This window comes from Cotesia typhae, unplaced genomic scaffold, assembly GCF_013202065.1.
Source record: "Cotesia typhae breed Kobodo isofemale line unplaced genomic scaffold, CoteBio_Ctyphae scaffold_13, whole genome shotgun sequence".
In the NCBI taxonomy this organism is placed as follows: domain Eukaryota; kingdom Metazoa; phylum Arthropoda; class Insecta; order Hymenoptera; family Braconidae; genus Cotesia; species Cotesia typhae.
The window spans coordinates 17,009,722-17,035,717 of NW_027423774.1; the positions used below are offsets into that span (position 1 = coordinate 17,009,722).

Below are 25,996 nucleotides of genomic sequence, written 5' to 3' on the forward strand. Positions count from 1 at the left end.
GCGTTTTTTTCAAAAATCTTCTTTGTTTAGAAGAGAAATGAAAAGCTGCAATCATAAGGACCGGCTCTTAAGAAAAAAATGTTAGAGAATAATTCTGAAGAATTTCTTTGTCTTGAATTAAACTGAAAAATTTTTAAACAAAAAAAAAAAAAAATACTTGGTTCAAGTAATTACAAGAAGAAAATAAAAATTTTACTTGATTCAATTTTTTTCTTGTATTAAATTAAAGATAATGAAATTCTTTAATAAAATTTTTCTTTTTGAAATTATTTAACTGTTAATAAATTCTGGAAAAAAATTTTCATTTGGAAAATAGTTATTAAAATTTAAAATATTATTTCATCATCAGTGTAATTGAAATTTAAATAATAATAATTATTATTACTGTGATAATTAATAAATTGTTATAGTCTATCTCAAATGAATATTAAAAATATTCACGAAGCCCCATTAAATAAAATTAACAAATAATTTATTTGATATTATTAATGAATTTTCGATGAAAAAGTATTTTTTTTAGCAATCAATTTAACTGTTAAAAAATGTACTTTTTAATTTTTTTTAAATTCTTAAACTGTACTTGAAATTTGAATTACAATCATTAAAAAAATTTCTTTGATAAAAATAAAATAAAAATAAAAACAAAACAATTTGATTATATTATAATCAGATTGTGAGAGCATAGAGCCGATTACAAAGAGTCAAAAAGTATAAAAAAAATAATAAAATGTATAATGTATATTTGAGAACTGGGAACTTGGAACTGAGAACTGAGAACATTGCAGTGATAAACGTCGAGTAAAGAAATAAAAAGTAAACAAGACAAACCAAACTGAATCGTAGTGGTGCAGAGACAGAGAGAGAAAGAGAGAGTAGGAATAAAAGGATGAGGATGAGGATGAGAAAAGTTTAAAGAGAAAAGAATAGAATGGAGGAGAGTAGAGAATAAGAGGAACGTCGGCAGTTCTGGATGATGCTAGCTAGCTGGTTGGTTGGTTGGTTGGTTGGTTCGTTGGTTGGATGGCTGATGCTGCTGCTGCTGCACGGCATTATAGACCACCCGCTGGCTGTTGCATCGACCTCTCGAGGCCCTTCTGCGAGGTCGATAAACCTCTTTCATTCTTTTTATCTCCGGTTTTTCGTTTTTTAATCCGAGTATTTTTTTAAATATTTTATACACAGCTGAATTTTATTTTAGAAGCCATCATTCTGTTTTTAATTTGCGGTAAGCTTTTCTTTTTTTTAATAAATATTTTACTTATTTACGTAAAATTTATAAATAGTAAAATGACGATTATGATTGTTTAGAGTTTAGGAGTCGCGTGAGTTATTATTATAAAATAATACAAGAGATCTGGATCAGTAGCTTAGTTCGCGTGATGCTAAGACAAAAAAGGGGTTTCTTTTAGCAAAACGATTGGACTACTGCTCACTGGTCACGGATATATAGTTTTGTGTGAAGATATATATTTATTTGTGTGTAGAAAATAGTAGACTGGTAGGTTGTATTAAATTGCAACGTTGAATATAATTTACAACAAAGTATATACGTTACAGTAACACAAGTAGTAATCGTTTACAGTGAGTGTATCGACATATGAATCGCGTGACCGATTTTGTTGTCAAGTCCACATTAGAAAAATACGTGAACCTTATTGCCAAATCAAACAATATATTTATGTACTCTAAATCTATGCTATTATGTTATGTTATAAGTCTAGAGCCTAGAGCTTGGAAGAAGAACGAGTTTTTAAGAATATTTGATGAAAATAGCTTACGGTGAGAAAGAAATAAGGAACTTTAATCTCACAAGCTGTGAAAATCTCAAGAAATAAAAAGAACAGAATGTTTCAGATTTTAAATAATTAAAGTTCTACGTTATCGATAGTTGCAGTTTTAAAATCGCGCCTCTAGTGGTAGATATTTTTAATAAATTAAGGAACCAATATGGCTGGTGTTTTGTTAATTGACTCTCTAGTTTTCATGTTAAAATATTAATTATAAATTAATGGAAGAAGCAAGAGTTGTAAAATTTAAAAAAGTTATTTTATGATGTAGTATGAAGATGATAAAAAAAAATCAGAGCTATTGATTGAGTTAGGAAAGATATATTGTGTTTACATATTTTAACACTAAATTTACCTCATGTAAGAAAATCTAGAATAAAAATCAAGTTTTGAGGTATAAAAAATATATTTACCATAAATAGATGAGTATGAAAATATCAAAAAGTATATTTAAAATTATACAACAATGTAACCATGAAAATATGAAAAATGTATTTAAACTTTCTGGATAATATAAGAAAACAAGTATTAGAAAGTTTTATTAAAAATAGATAAAAGAAATATTCTATTATATAGTATTATAGTTTGAAATAAATTTTAATACTTTCATCCATGTATTTCTTCTATATTTTTAATGTGTACCTCAACCATCGATAAAATTTATACAAAAATCCGCTTAAGAGTCAGCTATTGAAAATATTTTTATATAATTTTAGACTTAATCATTTATTTCTTTTATATTTTTCATGGCAAAACATTAAATTTTTTAATAATAAAAGCATCGAGTTAATTAAAATCTTGGTTTTAATTAATCCCCATAAATTAAAAAATACTGTTTAAATTGATCAATAATCAAAGATTAGCATGACACGTTTATAATTTTCCAACAAAGCACACCCTAGCTTGAACACAAACCTTTAACCCGCCATAAGCCGTACTTATAAAACAATTATCCCTCCGATAAGAAAAATCGATATGTTCCAGTAACGTTAAAACTAAGGTACCCACGAGGTTGCAAAAAAACAACACTCATAAATTGTTGAGTGAATATTTGAGCTCATCACAGCTAAACGGAAACCTGGCTCGTTCGGTGACCCTATAAGAACATATCTTTTATTCTCTCGAATCTCAAACACGTTTCAATCTGCTAATGTAATCGTACCTCGGTACGTACATACGTGAGCATTAACCGTTGAGATCCTTAGGTTTGCAAACGTGTACATCCATGTACTAGTGAGCTTAGCAGTTGGTATAGCCTGTAGCTTTTGGTGAGGGACTCGGTCTCGGTAGCTGAGGAGGAAAGAGTAGTAGAGGAATAGACAGAGTTGGATGCTGAATGCTGAAGCTGAGGAAAGGTAGACAAGACGGAGCGAAGGACAAGAACAAGAAGAACAAGTACCAGCAGAAGTAAAATAGAAGAAGAATAAAAATGTGAGGAACCCTTTGCGAGTATACTAGTGTAGGGCCAGACGAAGTTGAGACGAGAATCGGCCTCCAGCAACCTCAACCTTTCCTCCTGAACCTCCTTCCATCCTCCCCATCCTGTTCTTCTGTATCTGCCTTCGTACTTGATGCTTGTATTTGTGGATAGTCTTAGTGGTAGTAGTATACCTTCTATCCATCTTTCGTCGTGATTTTCTCTTCTACTATACACCATTACTATCCTCCTCTGGAAGTATAGTACTTGAACGTCTTCCATAGTCGGCAAAGGTTTCTTCTTTCTCTCTCTTACTCTTTCTCTTTATATATAACTATATATTTCTTCTTTATCCTCCTTCGTCTCGTCTGTGACTCCTTTGCTTGCTGGTAAACTCTACAGTAATATTCTTTTTCTTACTCACTCTTTCGAGCGACTCATATCTCCATCTTCATCTCATCACTTTAACTCCTGAGTCCTGAGATATACTGCCAGTAGATATGTGAAACTGTGCGGGTACATATATATGTAATATATATAATATAGACGCGGTGACGACAGTCTGAGCTTTATATATATATATATATATATATATATATATATATATATATATATATATATATATATATATATATATATATATATACGCATGTATAGATATAAACGTACTGACATCGAAGAGTAATGTTGAGAGATGTGGAAAGACGAATAGAACACACATATGTATATACTGAGCTTTTCCGTGTATAGAGTATGAAATCATGTTCGGATGTGTGATCGATGGAACTGCACAAGTCTTGGAAAAATGAAGAGATTTTGGTGACAATAATCCATACAATATACTATTTTATTTTATTTTAACTGAATATTGTTTTTTTTTTTTTTTTTTTTTTTTTTAATGGCTTTTATTGAAATTAATGGATTTTAAATTTATTTATCCGGTTTTTATTGGAAAAATAATTATTTTGTTGATGATTGATAAAATTTATTTTATATAGGCTTGAAGAAATATGTATATTAAAAAGTTTTGTATTTTTAAAGTTTTCAATAATTAAATTCAGATATTATTTATATTGTATTAAAAGTTGAGCTACCAAACTGACAATGACAGTCACAGGTGAGTTGGTAACGAAAATGAGGTCATTGTTCGAGTTTCCACCAGATATATATCACCCTGAAATATATATAAACTGGTAGAATGATATTAAAAAGCTGTCATCCGTAGAGAACAAATTCCGACATCAATTACCGGACGCTCAAGCGCGGTTTTATTAGATAAAAAATATATTTTTTTGGTGTTTTCACAGAATTGGGTGTTAATTATTCAGAAGTTTGCGGTCGGGTTATTGATTTTTCAATTATTTGGGGATTAAAGTTTTTATTTTTAATCGGAGGTGTTATTGGGACTGTTAGATTATTTAAAAATAAATAGATTATTTAAAAATAATTTATCTGGATTATATTTTTAAAAAAATAATTCAATATTAAATTAAAAGTTGTTTTAAATTATTAGAAACTATTTAAAGGATTAAAAATAATTAAATGTACAATGTTTAAATTAACATCAAAGTTTATCATATTTAAAAATATTCAATTTGAAAATTGTAAAGCGTTACAAAATTAATTAAAAATAAAATTAAAATTAAACTTTCTTAATTAAAATTTGTTTTTTTTTTTTTTTATAACTCTAATATTAATTTAAAAAATTAACAAATTATTTAAGTTATTAAACTAAAAATTTACGTATTAAAAAATATTTTACAAACATACTTTACTCGGATACATGACAAAATGATTACTTTCAGTAAAAATAAAATCAATGAAAAAGGTAAATTATTTTTCCATTTTCAATAAAACCAAATATCAAGTCCCTCATTCCTCACAGATATATGCAAAATGAATACGTATGTATTCTATTATTTTTCGAGTACGGATCACTTGACAAAAAGAAATATTTTTTTGCGTGATAAAAGCACACACATAGAGAGTAACGTCTAGCGCACGACACACACACGTGTGTCTGGTAAACCGGAGCGCCCTCAAGAGGGATCGGATGACTAGCGCGACTAGACTGACACGAGACGGAAAATGGCCTTCGACCTGTGAATGACTTCAAGGGTATAACGTATACACACATAATGCTCACACATATGTACACAAATATGGAGTAAATGTGTGTGGATGTATGAAGAAAAAAAATGATAACTACATCGCAAAGACAGGAAACAAGTTGTTGAAAAAAACTAAATAAAAGTTCTGTTGGGAGTTTTATTGTGCCGAGAGTTTCGTTTCAACTTTGAGATAAATTTATAAGAAAGAGCGAGACGAAAAGTATTATTCTGGATTTATGTAAGGGTGAAGAAATAACCGACGGATATACGTATAGAAAGATATGGATATGTATATGTGAATGTATATGTATAGTGATAGTGATGAGGTTTGGCCTAGAGGCCTACCGCAACATTGTTACGTGCTCGCGGCACCCCACGGTCACCCGGGTGGTAGGCACACACCCTCCAGTAGGATCGTCGGCACTTATTTTCCCAGAGCGACAAGAAGGGTGAAAGACGTTTTCAGACGCTGGCTGAGACCCTCTAGACTTTGGGGGAAAACAACCAGTCGGCAAAGTTTCGAGGTTGATGACCGAATTTATTCGATACTAAATATAACAAAGGAATTGCTGGGCTTGCATATATATATATATATATATATATATATATATATATATATATATATATATATATATATATATATATATATATATATATATATTTTTGCTCTTTGAGAATTATCGTTTTATTGATTTTTTTTTTTATTTTCGTCCTCTTCTATTTATGGCGGTGGAATTAATTAAGTTGAATTGTTGGATTGTTGATGGAAATAAAATTATATACAATAATAATGAAGAAAATAAATAAATCAGATGATAGAGCATGGTAGAGTTTGAAATAAGTTAATAGGATCAAAAGCAAGATCGAGATGCTAAACTTTGTATTTCTGTTTGTCTTTACTGTACTTGGGGGTTAAATAAAAGTTAGTTGTTGCTGACGGTAGCGAAGAAAGTACGGATAGACAAAAAATCGTTGATTTTAAATTAAAATCTAATTTTAATAAGAAATGGCCGATGGTAAATGATGTATTAATAAAGAAAATTTTAAGAAATCTCGTGAAAAGTGAATAAGATTTTTTTTAATGTTGTTTAAAATATTTGAGAAATATTAATTGAGCTTTGAATTAAATAAAGTTTGCACACTATGATAAAAAAGTTTACTTTGGTTCAACAGAAAAAAATTTTGAAGGATTTCTGTAGTTTGAGTTGAGTAAAAATAAATTTTGAATCAAGTAAAATTTGCTTGGATCAAAAAGATTTAATTTTTTTAGTTCATTCAAGGGAATTGAATTCTTCAGAATTATTAACTTGAATTAAATTAATTTTTGTATCAGTATACTGTCATATGTGGAAAAAATCATTTTTTCTTAAAAAAGTAAATTTCAAAAAATTCACGTCAATTTAAAATTTTTGAATTTAATTTTAATGATAATTAGAATTTAAAGAATCAATTTATTAGTAATTAAGTCAAAGATTGATTTTAAAGTTACTCGAAAAAAAAATTTTTAAATACGACTTTTACGTATTCTTTTCCCCCTAATTCTTGTGACAACAGTATATTTTCCCTCCCAAAGATAAAAAATGTTATTGCAGCAAAAATATCTCAACGTGATAATATTAAACTAATAAAACATAAATGACCGTGTCAGAGTAAACAAAGTGAGGTAAACAATGTATTGTGATACCATGAAAGAATGTTTTTTATTGGAAAGTCATGTCAAGGGCTCAACTGGCTCCGCCTTCTCGTTCTTCGAGGGGCAAAGACGCGCGGGAGACTCCCTTTGGTGGGGGATATTGGGACACATTGCACTCGGAAAATATTTTACCTGGTATGGCCCTTTGTGCCCGATATCACACTTGGAGATCGGGGATCGGGCCGTGAAAACACGCTCCGCCTTAAATTTTTTTTATTCATCTCACACTCAAAATATCCTTCCCGGAACAACATGGAGACCGAGTACACTCCAAACGTTACCGTGATGCGTAGATATATTTAAAACATTTCCCATCGGAATAAATAAAATGAAGATAAAATAAGAGCATGTGTGTACACATATAGCATTATATTAAATTGTATTATATTATATTTTATTATATATACTATATATGTACGAGTAGGTAAAAACCGGTCATAGAACTGAGTAAAAGAGAAAAAAATAAAATACAAAAAAAAACGTCTGGCTGATTAAATAATTCTGTGTGACGGACAGAGTTGAAATAACTAACGGGTCAGTAAACTTGGAAGCACGAGGGAACGGAAGAGATCATAACATTTATAATGAATACACGCATACAGCCCACGCATGAGAAGAGGAATTAGTGTATATAGTATATAGTAAAGTTGAACCCTTGATCGTTTATAATATACAAGCACACTATCTTTAAGCGTTGAGCTGTAACCTATGGCATGGCATGGCATCATATGCTGAGCCTAGCCACGGTTAGGTATGATCGCTTAGCTTCAAAGCTGATGGTAGCTGTCGATAATAGTTAATAACATTTTTGCTGTCTTTAACATATTTTATAATTACTATTTTCTCTCCAGCTCCTCCTTCTGCTCCTTCTCCATATATCTTCTTCCCATACTCTATATAATATACTGTTGTTTTTATTTTTTCCACATCAGACAGTAAGTGTAGCATACTATACCGACAGCTCATTGCACATTATTGATAAAATAATGTACATCAAAGTAGGTATTTTATGAATGAACGGTGGACTATGTATATAACACCTTGACCGTTAAAGACTTGAACCCAGACAACAGGCTCGAATTACGTAGTCATTGTAGTTATAGTTATTGTTATTATTAATTTTTTAAACTTGTAAATTTAGCAACATACCTAGAGAAGAAAAAAAAATAATTAATATAATTTCTTACATTTTGAAGTAATATATATGTAAAAAAATTTTTTTTGCTTAAAAATTAATCTCGTAGTATGTGATGATGAATAAATCAATAAATAAATGTTAAGCAAACAGAGTATTTGTAATTCTATTACCAGTGAAAAATAAAAAAGTTAAGATATGCCATGCGATTTCTGATGAGCACGAGGCTCTCGCGGACAGATACTAAAAAAAAGTTTAGCGACCGCGTGTCGTTGCCAGTTTCTCTCTATAACTCTTTATACTTTATACACATATATTTATTTTATTTTTTTTTTTTTTCGTACACATAGAACGTACACACACGTCTTATTACCATAAAATATAAAACAGACACATGAAATACCAAAAAATAGGCGAGAGGAAATAAAGAACTGTCATTATCATTATCATTAATATATAGATATAAATTTACCTTGGTAATCCGATTAAATGATGGTGCTGAATGATCCACTGGGTAAGAAGATGATGAGTATTGTGTATCACGATAAAATGCACCATGGTGATGATCTGATAAAGAAGAAATGTACTCTATAACGTTGTCTTCTTCTTGGTCTTGGAATGGTCCGAGTATCTGCAGATGAGTTTAAAAGTGTAAGATCGTGATGGAGTCTGGGATGTTCAACAGAGCGAGATGGATGTATCCTATAGCTATCGGTCGTTGGTGTCAGGTCGCCGCTCCCCGAGAGATCACTGCCCTCTCGCGCGCACGACTGAGTCTCCCTCTCGACCCACTACTACTCTCTAGTCTCTCCTCACCTCCTTCATATATATATATATATATATATATATATATATATATATATATATATATATATATATATATATATATACCCGCGTCCTTCTGGTCACCGACCAACTCACATATCACACAATACGATATATACGCACAAAACTTACTCATAGAAAAATCATTTAAAAAAAAAAAAAAAAAAAAAAAAAAAAAAAAAAACTCATAGAATTTAAAGAGTCTACGACTATTATTACTCATCTACATTTATATACAAATCAAAAGCCCTATCCAGTTATATATACACACATGTTTATTTTATGTATATAAATATATATGTACACGTATGTAAGTATATATATAAATAATATATAAGCATGTATGTACATATAAAAGTGTAGTCTTAAACTTTAGATGTCTCTTATTCATTCTCAGCACAATATCTTTCATTTCATACAAAGCTTTGAAAAAATAAAGAACATGAGTTAAAAAAAAGGAAAAAAAAAATTTTTTTAAATAAGAAAAAAAGAAAATAAACTAAATCACTATTATACTGGTGGCTACTGTACTCAGTTGTATATTGGAGTACTGAGCAAATTCTAGCTCTCAAGGCTTATATATTTCCGGCCAGTGAGTCTCGCTCAGCAACAGCGACCATCACACGTCTTTTAATCTACACTGTATAACTCTGTATACAGAAACAGAATACTATACAGCGCACGCAAAAATATAGACCCAACTAATGTAATGTAACATGGAACATAACACACCAGTTTTAGTTAGTTGTTAATTTATACCATACACACTGTAGCTTCCAATATATCTATTTGATAATAACTGTCCAGATTTTAAATCACCCGGTCTTATTTTATACAAAATCCTTTTAATATTTCACCACTTGACACCTTGGTTCCTGTAGAAAAAAAAAAAAAAAAAAAAAAGTCTATCAGTTTTTTAATTTTTCAATGAATAATTATTTTCAATAATAATTATCGGTTTAGTTGTACGATGAAGAAAATAATAAACATATATTTATAAGTTCAAATTACCGGCACTTCCAGATAAATATTTATAAATCGCGAGTATACTTTTAGTTGAGCAAGTACACTTGGTACTGATTCTCTTGTTGTCGTTGTTATCGTCGTCGTCGTGGTCGTGCTCGTGTTTCGTGTCTTATATCTTCTTTTTTTCTAAAGTTTTTTTCGGGAGTACAACAACTACTTTTTATTCTTCTACTGGTGCTACTGGAACATATATATGTATATATACATATAAAAATATAAATACATATAGATAGAAAGAAGATATAGTATACCCTTTGATAAAAAAATACATATATGTAGATATAAATGCACAACACTTGGACACAAAGCACACGACGACAACGACGACGACGATGAAGACGAAGACGATGACTATTTCACTACTACAGCAGCGGATACGAGAAAAGTCCTCTCGCTCTTCACCTCAGCGCTGAATCCTCTTTCTTCGGTGTCTCGCTTACTCTCTTACTCGGTAGTTTTGCGACTCCCACCATGTATCTCCTTCTGCTCGGGTCTCGAGTCTTTTGGAATACCCACACACGGGCGTCCACTATCACATCACCATCACCATCACTCTAACTCTCAAATAATACATACAAGAGTCTACTGAGCTGAGTACGATAGTGTGGATTGAGTTTGTGTAGCAGCTCCAAGCTCCTGCTGATGTACACACACTTGCAAAACTAAAACTAGACAACGTTATACGTTGATTTGCTGTCAACTTAGCTTAGCCCGATCGATTATTCGCGAAAATATTTTTTAAAACCTTCACTTTTTTGTCTGTAATATTCTTCACGGGAAGACAACTGTCAGCTTTTTTTAATTCGACTACTGTCTGTGTCTGTAGTTAAAGTTTTACTGTTTTATTAATTTATTGAATGTATATAAATATATATATATATATATATATATATATATATATATATATATATATATATATATATATATATATATATATATATATATATATATATATATATATATGTAGTTATCTATATATATGTGTACTTATATTGAGAGATTATTTGAATAAAGAGCCGACATGGCATATTACTGCGAGGAGGCACACACTGCACGCGACTAAGAGAGAATACGCACACATAATCGCGCGTCGTCTCTTACTCATGTGCAAAAATGCGCAATCCCGCCATCTGGACAACTAACGGCGAGACTCGGTTCGCGAATTGACCCGGGACTTGACGACGACGACCGCCGCCGCCACCACCACCGTCGCTGTTAGATCAAGATTAGGAGGATGAGGATTGTAAAGCTCTGGCGAATCGCGCATACACCTTTATTACCTCTGTCTCGCCCACACTGGCTCTCGTTCTTAGTCTGCGCTATTCAAATATGTACTTGTCTCAAGTATTAGCCAATTCACGAGCCTACTTTTTGTTTTTCAGGTAATTGTTTTTTTTTTTTTTTTTTTTTTTTTAATTATAGACGTTTATAAAGATTTTTTAAGAAGAATTGGACTTATGGCGGAGCAGACGTTAGAAATTTGAAAATTATAAAGGGAAGAAAGTAATTACATTAAAGATAACACTGAAGTTGACAGATATTAACAAATTTTTTTTTTTAATTATAGCAATAAAATGATTAAAAAAAAAAATTAAATAAAAAGTTTCACATGTGAAAATTAATAAAAGTTACAAGTAAAAATTTTTAGAAGCATTTTTTTATTGTAATTAATTTGTTAAAAAAATTTTTTTAATTTTTATTATTTTTACAAAGAATTTTTACATGAAAAATTATATAAATTCTACCTATTTTGTCTGATAGTAGGCTATTAACCAGAAAAATACTTCAAAGGTAGCTATACAAGCATAGAATTATAACATTCGATGCTTGTTAAGATCGACCATCTTCCCCCGACGTCCATCTTCCTTCCCCTTATCAAGAAACAGCTGACCGCTAACTTCAGTATTGTCATTAAAGATAACTGTCACTTGACAATTTTTTAATTTTTTTTAACAAAAAAATTATTTTAAAAAAATTGCATTTTTAATTTACTAAAATTTCTAAAAGTCCATTTTTGTATAATTTTTTTGTTAAAAAAAATTAAAACAATTGTAAAGTGACAGCTAAATTTAATGATAATACTGAAGTTAGCGGTCAGCTGTCAATTTAAAAAAATTTTTTTAACAAATTAATTACAATAAAAAAATACTTCTACAAATTTTCACTTATACTTTTTATTAATTTTCACATGTGAAACTTTTTATTTAATTTTTTTTTTTAATAATTTAATTGCTATAACTTAAAAAAAAAAAATTTTAATATCTGTCAACTTTAGTGTTATTTTTTTAGTCATATTTATGATAACTGTCTAATGTTGACAAGATCCAAAAATCAACAAACGTATGTCCAATTTTTGATTTTATTAAAAATTAAATTTATAGTTTATAAAAATTTTTAGATATGGATTTTTTGTTATTCTTATCTAAAAATTTAATTGTTAAAAAATATCCTGAAAATCAGTATCATAATGTTGACTAAAATTACTTAGTGAGCTTTAAAAATTTTACAGTAGGTTTATTCGTTTGATAAAATTATTGGGGATTAATGGTATAATTTTTTCTGTACACTCTGGTAGACAAGCGATAACTTTTTATCGATCAACTTTTTGTGTTTTAGTTTTATGAAAATATTATTAGAAAACTATTCTACAATAAACAAACATTAAAAATATTACTTGAAATTTGCAAATCTAATATAGTTAGTAAAATTAATATTGCTGAATTTATTGAAAAATAAAATTACAGTCCAACTTAATAATTTACCTAAAATTATATTCTTCATAATAATTTTAATAAGTGAAAAAAATTGATAAATTAACAAATTATTTAATTTAGTACCGCGTAAATGTTCTCGAACTGATAAGATTTTCATTTTGTCTATGAAGAAAAAAAAGATACGATATAAATTATAATTATTGGTGTATCATTTTATTGGACAGATTTAACTAATTAATGTCTGTTATTTTCATTTGTGTTTTGTCATGCATATTTAATAATTATGATAATAATAATAATAGTAATATATATATTTAATATTATATTCGATAATATCGAATATCAATAGTTTATTTATATTCTCTTTCTCTTTCTATAAATTAAATAAATAACTCTTGACTGCTTGGAAATAAAACAAAAATATTTTACAAAAGTAAATATATAACCGTAGATTTAACAGGTGATTTGTTCTTGTTATTGTTGATCTTAATCTTTTAATTATATTTATTTTCGGGATTTACTTTATTGGATTTCAAGTGAGAAAGATAAATATTATTATTTTATTTATTTATTTTTTCTAATTTTAAAAAGTAACTAGACATCCGGAACATTAAATTTTTGTTTAAAAAATACGAAGCTTACGTGAAATTTACTTATAAATTTTTTTTTTTTTTCTTACAATTTGTCCTACATGACGTTTTAATTAAATGGGGATACATTTTTTACAATTTTTTCCTACTATTAAGTCGTAAGGGTTATTTTTATACACGTAATTTTCATAAATTTATTTAAATTTTATATTTTAAATAGACAATGATTGTGAGAGAAATATATTTGTATATATATATATATATATATATTATATATATATATATATATATATATGTATATATAATGTATAATATAAACAATTAATTTTAAAAAATAAATAAATTGAAATCTAGGAAAAAAAATTAATAATTTTTAAAGCCTAGTATAAATAGTCAAACTTTGATTTTAGTAAAACGATACAATAGTCATAATATAAGTAATTAAAGACAGTCAATTAATAAATGAAGAAATTAATATAAAAAGCAAGCAACAAAATGAATAATATATATCAAAAAGAAATGCAGCTGCCCGCCTATTTTGGCTAATAAATATCATATCTAAAACCGACATCATTAACGCATTATATATATACTTTTAAAATCTTTTATTTATTATTACGCCGACACTTAGTGTTAGATATTAATTTTCTTCCGGATGTCGAGCTGCTTTTATAATATTATTTAGTTGTTGCTGCACTCGCCGACTAACAAGGCGCCGAGTCAATTTGTCACACACTGGACTTGAGGTATTACATTTTTATTTATATAAAATCCTCACGAGGCAAGATGGTACTGTACACTAACAAGTGTGGCGTGTGGTTACAAATGATGACTAAGAGGCTGCTGTTGCTGCTGCTGTGACTGTGACTGCTGCTCGTAGAAGAGAACGTACGCCTCACTGGAAATTACTGAGCTAGCTGACACTGATGACACTCTGCTGTCGTTGTACTCGTGCCATTCACCGGAGTAAGGATGCTTACAGTAGGCTGTGTAATGACCCGAGTACGGCGTACCCGAGTGATTAGCTACTCCGTAAAGATTGTACGTACATCCTTGAACGCCAGTTGCGGCAAAGGCACTGAGATCCAACCCCATCAGTGGAAAATCAACCAGGACGCTCAATTTCGAACGGAATCTTTCCGTTGGTGAAAATCGTTTCAAATCTATTAAATTATTTTCATTAAGGAAAACAATTTTCATTATTATTATTATTAATTAAATTAGAAAAAAAAATTAATATAATAATCAATAAAAAGGATACGAATGACTAAAATTTTGGGAAACTTTTGAATGCTAAATCGTTTAGTGCACTTTCTTCTCATCTGGCACTTGGAACACGTGGGTTTTTCATCACCATCCATTATCTCTGTCTTTGTAAAGTGCTCAAGACACTGATTAAGTTTAACTGTACCACTTCGTGTAGGTATTGGCAAACTTAAATCCCAAAATGGATCTAGGGTAACTGAAATGTGATCGCAGGACGTACACTGCAAAGATGAACGAAGTTGTCCTACAAACGCATCGACGATAGTACTGTCTTCGCTACGTAGGTATCTTTTCCAACTTTCTGTTGCTTTTTGGCTATCTCTGTTAATAAAAATTAAATATTATTATTTTATATGTACAGGTACAATACGCATCTCTATAAAATTTTTTTGTAACGAGAAAAATAACGAATAAATTTACAATACAATACTTACGTAAAGTGATCAGGTATGTCTGCAAGAATAGGTTGAGGTTTAACAGCAACTCTGTTGACATCCTCATGTAATCCTTCCAACAGATATCTAAGGAACTCTTGAGCATCCTGTTGGGCGTAACCCATGAATCTTGGAGCAAATCTTTGGATTTGATTTTTTAATGACGATGTATTAACTACATGATCACCACTGCTCTCCCAAAGTTCATTAATAACTTGAGCGAAAGCTTTTATCAAGGCACCTTTCATGCTGGATGTTGTTTGATTAATATCATTCAAGTACTGTTCATTTAACAGGTACTCAAGTAATGGCTTCGTGTTGCTGAGACATTGGATCACGCTATTCATAAAACACTGTGGATAATATTTTATTTAATTAATTTTAATCGTCATTATTATTATTATTATTATTATTTTATTGATTGTAACAATAAATTTTGAACTTACTGTATTTCCAATATTTCTCAATCCATTGAGGCCATAATTCTCGTCTCGTCGTGTTGGTATTCGACTACTCCTTGGTGGCCTTGAGCTCGAACTCTCCTCCTGCAATATATCGATAATAATTCAATTTGGCACAACTTTATGGGGTAATTTCCTGTTACAAGTGAATCCGTACGAGTCTTTTGTATGAGTGAGTATAAATGAATTGTGATTTGCGAGTCGTTGGTCAGTTTCCGGTGAGTCAAAAATAATATTAAAAAAAAAAAAAAAAAAAAAAATAAGTAAACATTATTGTATCTTTTTCCGCAATTTCGTTTTCGGTATTTAGCTAATTATTAGTCGGCAAATGTTAAAAGTCACAAACAAGCCTCAACACTTAATTAAAAAAAAATTAATACAACAACAAAATAAATAATTTAACAACAAAAGAGTATTAATAAAAACTAAAAACAAATTAATATTAAAAATAAAAAAGGTTTTTTTTTTTTTTTTTTAAATAAATTTTTAAGGACAAATTTGAAGCATCACGTAAAGTACTCACCTTGACCCGAGCTACTATTGGCCTTTCACGAACGACGTGAGAAACTAATGAACAAGTGAGTCTCGAGCGATATAGAGCAGGGACATGAGGCTTTTTAGTCTTTAAGGGTGTCGCAAGTCCGATGAAAAAAGCAAATATAATTCCAAGAACCGCTAAAGTCCAAATGGACCAAAGACACCAGTTTATTACTTGAACGAGAGCCAGTTTACATTTAAATAATACGCGTTATTTTAATTTGTATACTTTATTGTGTTGTGTCCCGGTTTAACAATCGTTACACGACGAGGTGCTAGATTTTTAATATTTCTAAACTTATAAAACTATTTTACAAAAAAATCTAAATAAAACTACCGACTAGTTTTGGTAATTTTATTTTTTAATCTATATATATAATCAATATATTTTTAGATTGTGTAAAAATTTAATTACTGCAATATAATTAATAATTATAATAAAAAAAATAAGAATAATAAAAATAAAAATATGTATATCGCACATGTAACTTTTGTAACCGGTGTAGTTGCACTTGTTTGGGAACCAGGGAGAGCGGTTATCGGATTCTATTAATAACGAAACCCGATGAGTGGCACTAGAGCGAACGGAGTTAGTCTTCTTCGTCGTCGTGGTTGCTGGTGACGACGAGGAGACTAGAGTGATTTCGAAACGCGACTAGCTTTTGAGATTGTTGCTCGTTAAAGATAAATATATATAATTTAATTTAATTAAATATTTTTTTAAAAATTATTTTATCTCTTAATTTTTTTTTTTTTTTTTTTTTTTTTAATTCACTTAATGGCAGATACTCACAATTATTGACAATGAGACGTCGATATTGGTAGTACACGAGTAGTGCCGTCTAAGAATATTTAAATGATTATCAGTAATAACTAATTGTCGATGTACCGTTAACGAGTTTAACTATTATTATTATTAAAAAAATAAAATATACTATTGCTAAATAAACCACTTCCATTATTATTATTATTTTTGACACACAAAATAAAATTAATAGTAATAATAATAATAATAATAATAATTAGCAAACTCTCAATAATCCACGTGCCACTGACCAAGTACGATGTAGCAGCACCAACAGCCGCAATCATAATAATTATTTTTCTCAATACTCGTGCTCTTTTTTTTTTTTTTTTTTTTTTTTTTTTTTTTTTTTTCAGTTTCTTCACACACTGATGACAATAGTAGTAATAATAACTAACAACAACAATAATAATAATAAGGAAAAAAGCTCTAGGTTGTTGTCAAGTCTTGATTGTAGTTGGACGATTATTCAAACCGAATACCCGATAGTACCTCACCCTGGGATTGCTCAAGCGCAACTCAAGTTGCCAAAATCAGTAATTGGCGCGCGGGAGGAAGTAGAACACAAGAGTATGTATCATACGTCTCGTTGCAGTCGTGTATTGTCTGCAGCACATGGTTATTGAGAGGACGAACTAAATAAAAAAAGATTAATATAAATATAAATAACCAAATAAACTGAGAGAGATACGAAAGTAATGTTTAAAAAAATAAAAAAAAAATATATATATATATATAAGTCATTAATAATAATAAATAATAAGAATAAGAGATGAAAGTCGGCCGAGGTCAAGTCAACTCGTTGTCCCGGTTCATCGACATTCCGTTGAACGCGAACAAGTCGATACGTTGTTAACTACTCACAATCTGATCGTTGATTCCACGAGAAACGCCCTGGTGAACACCAACTGGTGGATTCAAAGTGCTGCTCCCTGCTGAGGAGGATGATGGATTAAACCGTGCGCCATCAGCAAGAGTTTCCTCCTTTTGCCAGTCAAAGAATGACTTTGAGTTGGATGCTTTCCCAGAATCATTGTTATGAGTACCTAGAGGTCTGGATGTCACCTTGTTATTAAGGTCTACTGGTACTTTACAAAAGCCACTGGCAACTTGACTGTACGCTGGTCTGGTTGGATTATTATCTTGAGGTTTTTCAATAATACTATTTGTCTTAACATTTTCTAAATATTTATTATTATCTAATGGAGAATCATCAGTATATTCATTTAATTCCAAGTGTATTTCATCGAACCCATGATCAGAGTTATTGGTGACATCTTTCTTACTTGTTAGGCGTTGCTGTTGTTGATAATCATTATTATCATCATTAGACACCCAATTTGTTGATGAATTACTACTTTCAAGACTATACAAATGCGTACTAAGTATAGAAGAATGCAAGCTCTCTAACAAAGTATCTCCAACAGAGGAGACTGCTCCGGTAGTAGTCGGTTCTTTTAAAACAACAGGATTGTTACGGGAATTTGAATTTTCCTGATCATTATTGTTAGTCACCAGCTCCGTACTGTTATCGGGATTAGTGGGCGGTGTTTTTTTAGTCCACGAGCAAGCTCTATTATCAGCGGGTGCAGCACTACCACCACCATCACCAGACGTGGCTGACGTCGACGACAAATTATTGTAAAAAGTATTATTATCGGTAACACTAACTATTGAAGCTATTGGCGTAGCTAACGGTGTAGTTGTCGTGGAATTGTACGATTCGGAAGCAGGAGAGTCTACGGGGCTTGTTAATTGATGGGAGGTGGTGGATGAGGATAGGGATGACGAGAGTAAAAGAGTTGTAGCAGTGTTTGTTGTTGTTATTGTTGTCGTTGTCGTAGTAACAGCAGGTGTTGTTGCTGCTGTTACTGAAGAATATGATCTTTGCGTATAGCCAGCCAACGTCGGATGACCGTGATGGTTTAAATAATTATCGTCATAGTCGCTGTCATTGTGATTGTTAATAATACGATGATTCTGATTGTCACTGTATTGTTGTTGACGGTCATGGTCATTGTTATTGTTGGCGTTGTTGTTGTCATTGTCAACAACAGCAATAATTGTTTTATTATTGACGTTATTCCCGTGGTAAAGGATATTATTTCTCGCGATATCCGGAATAATATTGCTATCGTGATCTTGTTCCAAAGATGATGATGATGATGATGATGTCTGATGGTGCGTTACCTCGGTTGGCGCCGCGGCGCTGTCGATTTGATCATGCCCGGTCAACAGGGTGTTTGTTGGATTATTTCTTCTTTTAGTGTATCGATTATTGACAGCCCACCTGTCCCCACCGACTAGTGAATTTGTTGTTTCGTTTGAGTATGAACGATCACGATGCTCACGGTAACCAATTGAGTCCCGTTCATCACCACCGTGAAGCTCTGCTAGGCCACTCGTTGATGAGGATGTTGGAAATGATTTGCAGTGACCATTTAACGTACTGCTGTTGCTACTGAGGCTGCTGGTGCTTCCGTTGCTTCGGTATATCGTCGGTACGTAATTGTCAGGTGAGTATTTTGACCGAAATTCACTATTGGTTAAATTATTCGACGCTGATAAATTGTTGTAACGATCACGATTGTTTGAAGACGAGACCAATGAGGCTGTAGAGGATGCTGAAGACGTTGATGTTGATGAAAACTTTGGCGACAACTTGCTGGCTGCCGACGAGACCGATCCGACTTCACTGTACGACGAGACTGACCTGTAAAAAGATTTTAATGTTAGAATGCGGGACAAGTTTATATGTTGAAAATTTGCAAGCTAAGGTGGGCTTTAAGCCAAGGGCTTGTTATTTTTTTGGCTTATGCTATTTCAATGACTCTTGCATTCAATTTTATTCTTATTGTATTATATTATATTATATTATATTATATTATTTCTGCAGTTAGCTCTTATCATCTGTATTATAAAACTAAACTTTCTGCTATCTAACCGTTATGTACAGAAGCTGATTATAATGCAACGTCAGTAATTTGCCTAACGATTATGATTCAATCGCTTTTTATACCTTTCTATTATATGCATACACATAATCCTAAACGACGTTTCAAATATTATCCCAAACATAATCCTAAACGACACAAAAGAACTTTTTTTTTTTTTTTTCATCTTCTTTTTTTATACTTCAGTAAATTTACTTTCACATGTATACCGAAAATGTTAAAATGCCACCCACTACATTGTACAGACACAATCAATCACCTCCTACAATCTTCATTGTATATTATCGAACAAAAAATAAATATTACAGTGGCGTAGAAAATATTTTAGCCATAAAATCACAAATTCAGCAAGCTATCGGTAAAACTCGAGAATAAAAGTTTTAAAACGAATGTCTTACAACAAAAAATGCTGAGTAATATTTATTCGATAATATGTGAAAAAAATAACTTTAACATAATATTTCTTCCCTACGAATTATATAACAGAGTAAAATGAAATAAATTACAAGAACAAAGATAAATAGTTTATAGATAAAAAATTACAATAAACTATTATAAAAAAAAAAAAAAAAAAAAAAAAATCAAAATTATAGTTATGTTATATTATCTCTGGTATCAAGTTTATTTTTGTCTGGACTAATATTAGCATCGACTTGTTTTTAAGTGAAATGGAGAGGCTATCGCCGAAGGTGGAGAGAGGAAGAAAAAAGACAAGTACTGTAAACAATTCGTGCCACGGTACTCGGGTGTCCTTTGACACGATCATTATTCTTCCCTCGTAGACTTCTCCTGAGGGGTTGAAAGTACCCCCGAGGGAAAAAATCCGGCAGATGCTAAATCGTCATCATTTTGGGAGTCACGAGTGGCGGCGCGGTCGTGACCCCTGCTCTCTGCTCTCTTATAAACTTTCCTTTTCTTTAGCTCTTTTTATCTCATTCTTCCTTCCGTTCTCCATTGTATCTACAATCCGAAATTCAACATTATACACATATAGAAAAAGAACTTTAGCGACCCCTGATCTTAAACTTTTGGGTGTACATATATGTTATGTATATATTCGATAAAAGTAGAGCATCAGTACAACCAAGACAAGAGCAAATAAAAAGCAGTATGTTGCTGGGTGTGTAGACCAGGACTGCTGAAATAACGACACGACACGAGGGTTTATACCAGACAGTCGGTCGCTAATCGGCTAATACTGTTGAGTTGATACTCGTTGAACAGGTTCGCGGTCTTGTATCTCGACCAAGGATCACCCCAAAATCCCATTGGACTTGTTTCTATAAATTCAATACGATTGACCGTGTCAAACGCGCATACCTAAAGAAAGTGTGACCTAGACCTCTTGGATTATATTATATTATATTATACATCCTTTAGTAAAAGGATCTACTAAACTACTAATACTACTATTACCACCAGAATAATACCAGAAACCAGTATGAGTACCAGTACTATGAGAAGAATATATATTATATCCACTATTGAGAAAACAACAGTGACCCTATACAATTTAGGCGTGAAATCAGTAAAGGCTTCTAATTGGATCTTTGTTATACCTCCAGAACAAAAGAAAACACGTTCGAGCTTTTGTCAATGTATTGTTCCTTAGTTTAAAACGCATGCGTCTGCTTTTCTCATTCTATTCTCTATTTTACGACAACCACCTCCACAAATTTGCCACCACCGCCGCAGCTAGTACTAGTACTATTACCACCCCCACCAACACCACTTCCTCTCTTTTAGCTCCTCATCGTGGCAATTATCCCCCAGGGAAGAAACCTCGTCACCCTTGTTCATGGTATACAACGTTGAAACAAAGCTTGAATAACCGCATTAACAACAACCCGGATATGCCTACAGTAAGACAAATTAATGTGTCATAAATATACGTTATTATAAAGATCCTGTCACCTACTGACAGCGTTATTTGTTATAAAATATTATTTAAATATCTAAACAATAATTATTTTTATTCTTATTATTAATGTTGTTGTTGTTGTTGTTGTTGTTGTTGTTGTTGTTGTTGTTGTTGTTGTTGTTGTGTTGTGTTGTGTTGTGTTATTATTTATTGACACAACAAACCTTGCAGGGGAATAATAATTTTTTCTAGCCCCAGGTAAACAAGTGGTAGATGTTGCCGCACTGTAACTCATGTGTTCAAGTGCCTTTGATGATCTACAATTATTAAATTTAGTGGTTGTTGTTCCGCTGGAGGTCGTTGTTCCGGTACTACTGCTACTGTACCTTCGCGTTGGTGATAATGGCGCCATTGAATTGTATGTTACTGCGACGGCACCTGGAGGTCCGCCGCGATGGATTGACATTGCACTCGTAACACGTGTAATTTCCTACACGCTGCCTTCCACTTTCAGTCTCTGAAATAATAAAGTATTCGTTAATAAAATAAATTTTAATTTTATTTTAGAAATAAATCAATCAACAACTATTAAATATTATAAAAAAAAAATCATTCCGCAGTCGGAGATGATGTGATTCATCCCTAGGATGTGTAACAAGGCCTTTAAAAAATTAATTCGCTTGAATAGATTCCATAATAGTCTTATGCGTTGATTAAAAGTTCCTAAACTGGTTATATTAGCGAATTTAAAACTACCATGCATTAGTCGCGATCGTTATGTATAAATTCCGTTGGTAGTTGACCTAGTTAACACCTCTGACTGGAATTATTTTTAAAAATAGCACCACTACAGTAAACATACACACTGTATATATTTTTTTTCTTTCTGTTGTTCTGCGATCTACACATAGCACATACAATAATGTATAAGAATATTATTTGTGTGGTAAAACGTAAATACAAAAAATTAATATAAAAAAAAATTCCCTAAAACGGATAATCTATTTGAATAATTATCTTTTAATTGAAATATGATATTGTATTTAAAGAGAAGACAAGAATTACAAGAACGTATCTTGACGTAATGTATTATTGTAACAATCAATATGTATATTTATAAAAATGATATTGTATATATATATATATATATATATATATATATATATATATATATATATATTTGGTATTGTTATTCATTCATTCATTAATACATTATCGAGTCGCTTATTGTTATTATTTAATGACACTAAAATATGTTAACAAACATTTAATCATTTAGAATAACACTCATTTGTAACATGATAGTCCCCAAAAGGCCATTGTGAAGGTCAAACGAGTTCCTTTAACGAATCAAACAAATAAACAATTTATTGTTAAGATCTCTATAGATATATTATATATATTACACATACGCACTTGATAAAATTCTAATAATTTATCAATAAATTTAAATAAAGATTTAAAATTTTGCGACGTTAAATTTGTCGCGTTTAAGCGCATGAAAAATAAGATATACAAATTTAAATCCACTTTTACATACTGTTCTACGGAACAGTGAATTTAGAAAGAAGATGCATTTAAATGTGGCAAATATGTATGTACGTATACATAAATATCTGAACACACTTGCTGGTATACAACAAGACTTTTCTTCAGTTGGTGGCGACTTTCCAAATCCCTCAATACACTCTTCTCCTCATCGTCATCACCATCATCATAACTACCACTAGCGGCATGTATATTTATCATACATCAACAAAATACACCCCATACCTATTTATATAACACGATAATACGCAGTCATGAAAATATTATTTAGGTTTATTGTAATTATTATTCACCGACAATTTATAGTACACATTTTAATAAATTAGCAACAAATAATAACATTAAATAAGCCGAAGCTGTCAATTGTAACGATATATGAAATTTTTTAGTATTTTTTAAATAAATACTTGTTTATAATTTATTAGATGCATAATTAATATAATATCGGGATGAAAATAACATTAAAATTGAGGTAAAGAGTATAATCGAATGCCAGAGACGTTATTCAACTCTCTAATACTCTTATATATAACAAATTAAATCGACAGACACGCGAGAGTTACATCATCGAGGGTAAGTCTAATTCTCGTTAGTGAATAGATGATACTATGATGAGATTAAACTTTTATGCAACGTTATTTTAACAGTTTCCTGCGGTTCGCAAGTCCATTACCGTTATTCATAGCTAAGTTTAATTCTATTTCTATTATAATAAATTATCACTCGGAGGTTTGAGTGTTTAATTGGATTAATTATAATGGTCTTCGTTTGAATGTCAAATAAATACATTTTTTTTTCTTTTTATATGATAACAAAGTGCTTTATAAAGCTGTCCTCTTTCGGCAGACTCCCCTGGAGGATTAAAACTAATCGATACCGCGTACATACACGTGGGTGTTGTGCCAGTGTAAGTAAACTGGGTAAGAAGAAAAAAAGTAAGAGTACAGTGTAGAATGTAGAATTGAATAGAATGTCAGTGTGTCTCAGTCTGACGGAATCTCACGGTTAGAAGTAAAAGAAAATTTTTAAATGCACTTGATGAGATTCTCATAAGTATGACGATGACGATGATGATGATGATAAATGCAATTAATGTTCACCATCCACTTAAATTTATTCTTGTTGTTTTAAACTCCAAATGCTTTCTGGTTTTTTCTCGGCTACAATTACTCGTCATTAGAACTCGGAAATTGGCTTTTTTGTGCTCATTTTCATTTAACTGTGATTGTTTATCTTTTTCTGACTATCTAATAAAAGACAATAATTACATTAAATACATGATAAATTAAATTAAAATAAAATAATAAAATTACTAAATAATATACATGTATATAATCATCTTCAATTTATATGTGAGATTAAAACTTAATCCTTTTGACGCACGCGAGAGATTTATGACTATCCCACGCAGATAAGCTCAAGACAGGTGATGTTATATACATTAGTCACGATATTAAATCCTAATTTTAATGGTAATGATACCAATAGGAAAAAAAAAAAAAAAAAAAAAAAAAAGAGTAGTTACGATACAATTTTATAGAAAGATGATTAACTACTGAAATCTGGCTGTGAGTATAACCTATACGCCCACATCAATGAAAGCGCGTGATAAGTCTCATGTGAGATGAAAATACTCACGGAACTTATAATCCACGAAGAAGACGACGACGAACGTTAACTTTAGTGTTCTTTTTTTTTTCTCTCTTCAATCTACACACGTACTTTCTAATTTACTCACTCACGCACAGACGACATCCGATATCTTCCACGTCACATTAGCTAATGAATTTTAAAAATTCTCACACATCAATTAAACTCAATCCACAAATCAGATTAACTAATCCCTCCAATTATCAGTAGTACATTCCAAAGCCCTTAGCAGTGACGTCACGTTACCGAGTTTTATAATACATAATACTGTAGTATATATAGATTTTTTCCTTTTTCGTTTGTTTCAATGTACAGACATATAAGTACCTACAAATACGTTTTGTTTAAAAAAAAAAAAAAAAAAAAAAAAAAATAGGAAGCTCTAGTGTGATGCAGTACACATGTATCACCTACTTATTCTCTGGTAGAACTAAACTCAGATCGATAAAATATCGATTTTTTTTTCCAACACGTAAATTTTAAGTTGACTCATGAAACTCATACATACGAAAACTAAATACAATTCTCTCCCTCTCACTCACTCACTCTTTTCTCTCTCGATCTTTCTCCATATATACGTATGTGCATATGTATTCTATATTATATTATAAATATATAGATATAAATGTAACAAGATGCCTTGAGAACCTTCTCGTTTTGCTCTTCCTGTCTTATTCACACGCGAACTACACTGGGATGAAATTTATAGAAAATATAATTTTTCGAGAACTAACTTCACAAAAATGGATGATATCTGATCCTGAAAAATGAGCGTATTAATTATCAAGTTGATTGATTTATTAAATAAAACCACAGATACTATTATAAACTAAAAGTACCCACATATATAAGTGTAGAACACTTGGACAGCAATGGTGACTATCAGTTTACTATATATGTAGTAAATATATAAAAATAAATTCTCGAACCCTCACTCAAGAAATATTTACCTTTCTCCACGGCGCTCCCTCGTCTTGTCGTTCTTTTTCGTTACGTTGCGACACGACACAATAAAGTTAACTTTACTACTGACGATAGTCAGCCAGCAACGTGCGTACAAACAATATGGCGACTGTTACTACTATTTCACAAGGTTACTGATTTTTTCACTGATTATCACGCTTTTCGTGATCCTCAAATACTACACTGCTTAAATCACAACCACGTACTCTCAAATATATC

General features: G+C 31.0%; 1 protein-coding gene and 1 long non-coding RNA gene across 12 annotated transcripts in view; both read right to left on the minus strand.

The window, feature by feature from the left end:
• Window positions 1-10,812, minus strand: part of LOC141534397 (uncharacterized) — a 50,241-nt gene extending 39,429 nt beyond the window's left edge. Inside the window, exons 1-4 of one of the 3 annotated variants that reach the window (XR_012480410.1) lie at window positions 10,246-10,812; window positions 9,980-10,171; window positions 9,701-9,843; window positions 8,616-8,774 (exon numbers count right to left, since the gene is read on the minus strand). This is a non-coding gene — a long non-coding RNA (uncharacterized LOC141534397). Of the gene's footprint in view, window positions 1-8,615; window positions 8,775-9,700; window positions 9,844-9,979 lie in introns of all 3 variants that reach the window. The other 2 variants (XR_012480411.1, XR_012480409.1) reach the window with 2 other exon arrangements.
• Window positions 10,813-13,017: 2,205 nt separating this feature from the next.
• On the minus strand, window positions 13,018-25,996 carry LOC141535297 (uncharacterized). Of its 9 annotated transcripts, XM_074255161.1 has the most exons (10): window positions 25,765-25,996; window positions 22,003-22,133; window positions 21,841-21,933; window positions 17,666-19,514; window positions 16,790-16,838; window positions 15,983-16,170; window positions 15,445-15,543; window positions 14,999-15,351; window positions 14,560-14,885; window positions 13,018-14,461 (listed from the first exon to the last, which is right to left on the minus strand). In XM_074255161.1, exons 2-10 carry the CDS (start codon window positions 22,080-22,082, stop codon window positions 14,118-14,120), a joined length of 3,381 nt encoding a protein of 1,126 aa, XP_074111262.1. In that variant the 5' UTR covers window positions 22,083-22,133; window positions 25,765-25,996; the 3' UTR covers window positions 13,018-14,117. The 9 variants fall into 9 exon arrangements, with proteins under 9 accessions (XP_074111262.1, XP_074111256.1, XP_074111258.1 ...); XM_074255155.1 differs by having other exon boundaries at window positions 21,841-22,133; XM_074255157.1 differs by having other exon boundaries at window positions 21,841-22,133; window positions 25,658-25,996.